The 3,532-nt window shown below is 38.3% G+C and overlaps 1 protein-coding gene across 1 annotated transcript in view; it reads right to left on the minus strand.

Annotated features, from left to right (window-relative positions):
- CPEB3 (cytoplasmic polyadenylation element binding protein 3) overlaps nucleotides 1-3,532 on the minus strand; it is a gene marked incomplete at its 5' end in the record, with an annotated part of 65,387 nt that overhangs the window by 31,427 nt on the left and 30,428 nt on the right. The window contains 2 exons of the mRNA XM_009573330.1: nucleotides 502-591; nucleotides 2,458-2,624. Coding sequence (XP_009571625.1) covers nucleotides 502-591; nucleotides 2,458-2,624 — 257 coding nt within the window. The remainder of the gene's footprint in view (nucleotides 1-501; nucleotides 592-2,457; nucleotides 2,625-3,532) is intronic.

The raw sequence follows: 3,532 nt of genomic DNA on the forward strand, positions 1-3,532 counted from the left end.
CAGCACCTGGCGCACCCCGATGCAGACCTTGTGATTCTGAGGAGCATCACAGCTGCTTGGGTCAGAATGCACAAAGTGGACTCATGCTTCTCTACAAAATACTGCATACCCAATCCACCAGTGACTTCCAGCTATTATTCCTATAATTTCTACAATATGCAAACTGCAACAGAATCAGCACAGAATCACTGCAACTTGCCTTCTAAAGTAAGCCTAGTCAGCACTAGGAAATTTCTGCAACTTGCCTTCTAAAGTAAGCCTAGTATAAATTAGGGCATGATTCAAGGACTCCAGGCTTACTGAAGAACTACACACACAGGACCACACTTCAGTCACTGAATTGTGTTTTCTTCATCATGACAACTGCTGAAAATATGCTTGTTGAAAGAGAGAAAATTCATCATAAAGAGTCAAATATTTTCTTTGTAATGGATTGCCACATCGCAGGCGTAGTTTCCTTTTACCAGAACAGCCTGCATAAATATATTTTAAACTGATTACCTTTAGGTGGAAAATATGACTTGCTTTCAGCTTTGTGAGGCCAGTCCACCACAAGAGGTCCAAACCTACGAAAGCTGGCAGTGATCTCATCTACAAAAAACAAATGAGGCACTTTAAGAGATAATCTGAAGACTGACAATGGCAAGGTAAAAATTCTTACTTTAAAAAAAAAACCAACAGACTATTTTCTACACCTATTAAGAACAGTGAAAACTGCAATAATGTACATAGAGGATGCCTAAATATTCTTTCACCTCTATGCTATACATGGCTGCTTAAAAAAGTAATTTTATATTGTACTAATGCAACTTTGCAGCAGGATTAAATGCAAACTTGATCTATCAGAAGTGAATATGCTTCAGCTGCGGTCTTTCTAATTATAGCCACAAAGCAGGGTCAGATGCAGCCACATGGGACTGACGGAAGAGCTACATGTCAGCATGGCCACTCCTTGTAGCATGCCCTAGAAAGCAGGCAGCATCAGGTCATGCGACTGTGGGGATTTCACCTTCCTCAGACCCCTCTGGAAATTTGCCTTGAATTACCGAGTTATTTCTTTGCTTTTTAAGCATCAATTTAGAAACTCCATGGAACACACATCTCAAACTATCCTCTAGGACAATTTTGTTTTATGTGCAAATGCTTCAGAAAAAAGTATTTTAAGTTATTTTTAAAAAAAATCTTTTTTCTCGATGCATTTATTTATGTACTTTAAAGAAAGAAGTATTTTAAAATTGTGTCTAATGTGATGCTAGATAGATCAGAGCAACAATCCATCAGGAGAAAAGTTTGAAGAGAAAGGCAGTGGTTTTCCAATTTTCTGATTGCTGTTTGAGATGTGTCCAGTTTATCTGACCCCATGCGCTGCACATCCGATTTTTCAAGCAACTAGAGCCACAAAACACATATCGCATAACTCAGGAGCTGAAGGAAAATGGTGTTACTGGAGTAGACCTCTCATGGAAGAGGGTAACAGCTCCCAAGTAGCCATGTTACTTCCTCGCAGGATAGGCTGGGCATATATTTTGATTCTGAGTGACCCAGCAACATTCACATCAGATGTACCTGTTGGCCTGCTTCTTCTTACAGCTGGGGATTCAGATTACCCAGCAGTCCCTGTATAAACAGTCCTGCAATTCATGATGTGACATGGGAACTGCATTTGAGCTGTTTGTAAACCACAGATTGGCAACTCATACTATTTCTTTATTAAAACTGCACGTGGTTTAGGCTTCAATTCAGATAATCAGATTTGGAGATCCCTCTCTTTTCATTATAAGGCATCCTCAAATTCCCTATGTATGCCAATTGAAGCTAGATAGTAGTGGATTCCAGCTATAATATGAAAAATACACCAAAAACTGTCACAATTTTGGTTTGGGAGTCGGGGTGTGTGGGGGCACACGCACGTAGAGCAGATACTGATTGAGATTGAGGAAAAAACTGACCATCCCTACTAAGCTGATTATTATTTTGTAACCATATTAATTGCCCTACATTTGTCAACTGAACACTGCATGTACGCTGGATACAACAGCTGATTAATTAAAGCCCTATTTATTTTGGTAAGGACTGCATTAACAAAGTCCTTCAAGTCAACCACATCTTTTAAAAAGAACAGGGAAAGACTATGGAGGAGTGACAGTACCCACTAAGTTCGCTTTTTCAGCTTTCCCACTTTACATACATGGGAACACATGCTGCTATTGCAGATTAGAAGACCTGCTATGCAGGCATTTCTGTCTCCATCTCTTCTATCTACAGTACAAAAGAATGTCAAGTAAATTCTCAGGTGTTGCGGGGGATGGTGGTGTTTGTTTGTTTTAAATAATGCCACAAGCTCTACAAGCGACATACCTGGGAAAATACATTTGTTTTTATGAAAATCTGACCTTTTAAAAGTAATTATATGAAAGCCAATTCCCACATCTCACCAATGTAAATTAGTCACAGTACCTTCATCAATGTCAGGAGGAAGACCTCCAACAAACACCTTTCTAGAATAGCGTTCCACTCTTTCACCATTCTGACAGCGTGTTGGAGAGCTGAGACCCGATGATAAAGACTGATCACCATGACTGTCGTCTAGGAAGCCATCTTCAAAAGGAAAGAAAGAGTGAGACCTGTAACAGATTTTGTAGTATCTATAGTTAACGCTATTTCCTGGAGAATTAAATATTTCAGTAAAAAACATTGTATTTTCCTTTTACTGTTTAGCTTTAACAGAATTTGCATTAAAGGGCCCAGCTAAGTGGTCCAGTTATCCAAATGATGTTCATTAGTATTGCTTCTATTTTTCCAAGATTGTATTATCCTTACAAGACAATAAACCTAATTGTAGTATCTATAGTTAACGCTATTTCCTGGAGAATTAAATATTTCAGTAAAAAACATTGTATTTTCCTTTTACTGTTTAGCTTTAACAGAATTTGCATTAAAGGGCCCAGCTAAGTGGTCCAGTTATCCAAATGATGTTCATTAGTATTGCTTCTATTTTTCCAAGATTGTATTATCCTTACAAGACAATAAACCTAATTTGGCTTTAAAGCAAACCCTTGCAAATGGCTAGCAATGAAAAACCAACAAGTTATCGGATGAAATTGTGTGTCATAGCTATAGAAAGAACCTTTGTAAGATTTACATTTCAAACCGATTCTTAGAGATCTAAATCTTCCATGACAGATCTTGAAGGAATGCTCTTAAAGAGCAGATCCCTCAAGCCATTGCACTGCAGAGCAGGACAGTTTCCTTCAGAGTGCTTTACAGGATCCTAACCACAAGGGTTGCATCACTTCCTCCTCAAGTCAACAGAGGCCCAGTCTGAGTAGGAGGGCAAATCGCAAAATAAACATAGAAAAGGCTTTGTATTGTGGATATTAAACACAATAGGTAGGTTAAGCAAGAAGCTTAGCTAATAAGAAAAAAAACATCTTTAAAATCTTATTAAATAAAGCACAAAAAACTTGCACTTGAAGAAAAAAGTTGTTAGCTAGGACAGCCTGTCAAGCTGTTACTCAGTGTTAAAACACTC

This window comes from Fulmarus glacialis, unplaced genomic scaffold (genome assembly GCF_000690835.1).
Source record: "Fulmarus glacialis isolate BGI_N327 unplaced genomic scaffold, ASM69083v1 scaffold4742, whole genome shotgun sequence".
NCBI classification, from domain to species: domain Eukaryota; kingdom Metazoa; phylum Chordata; class Aves; order Procellariiformes; family Procellariidae; genus Fulmarus; species Fulmarus glacialis.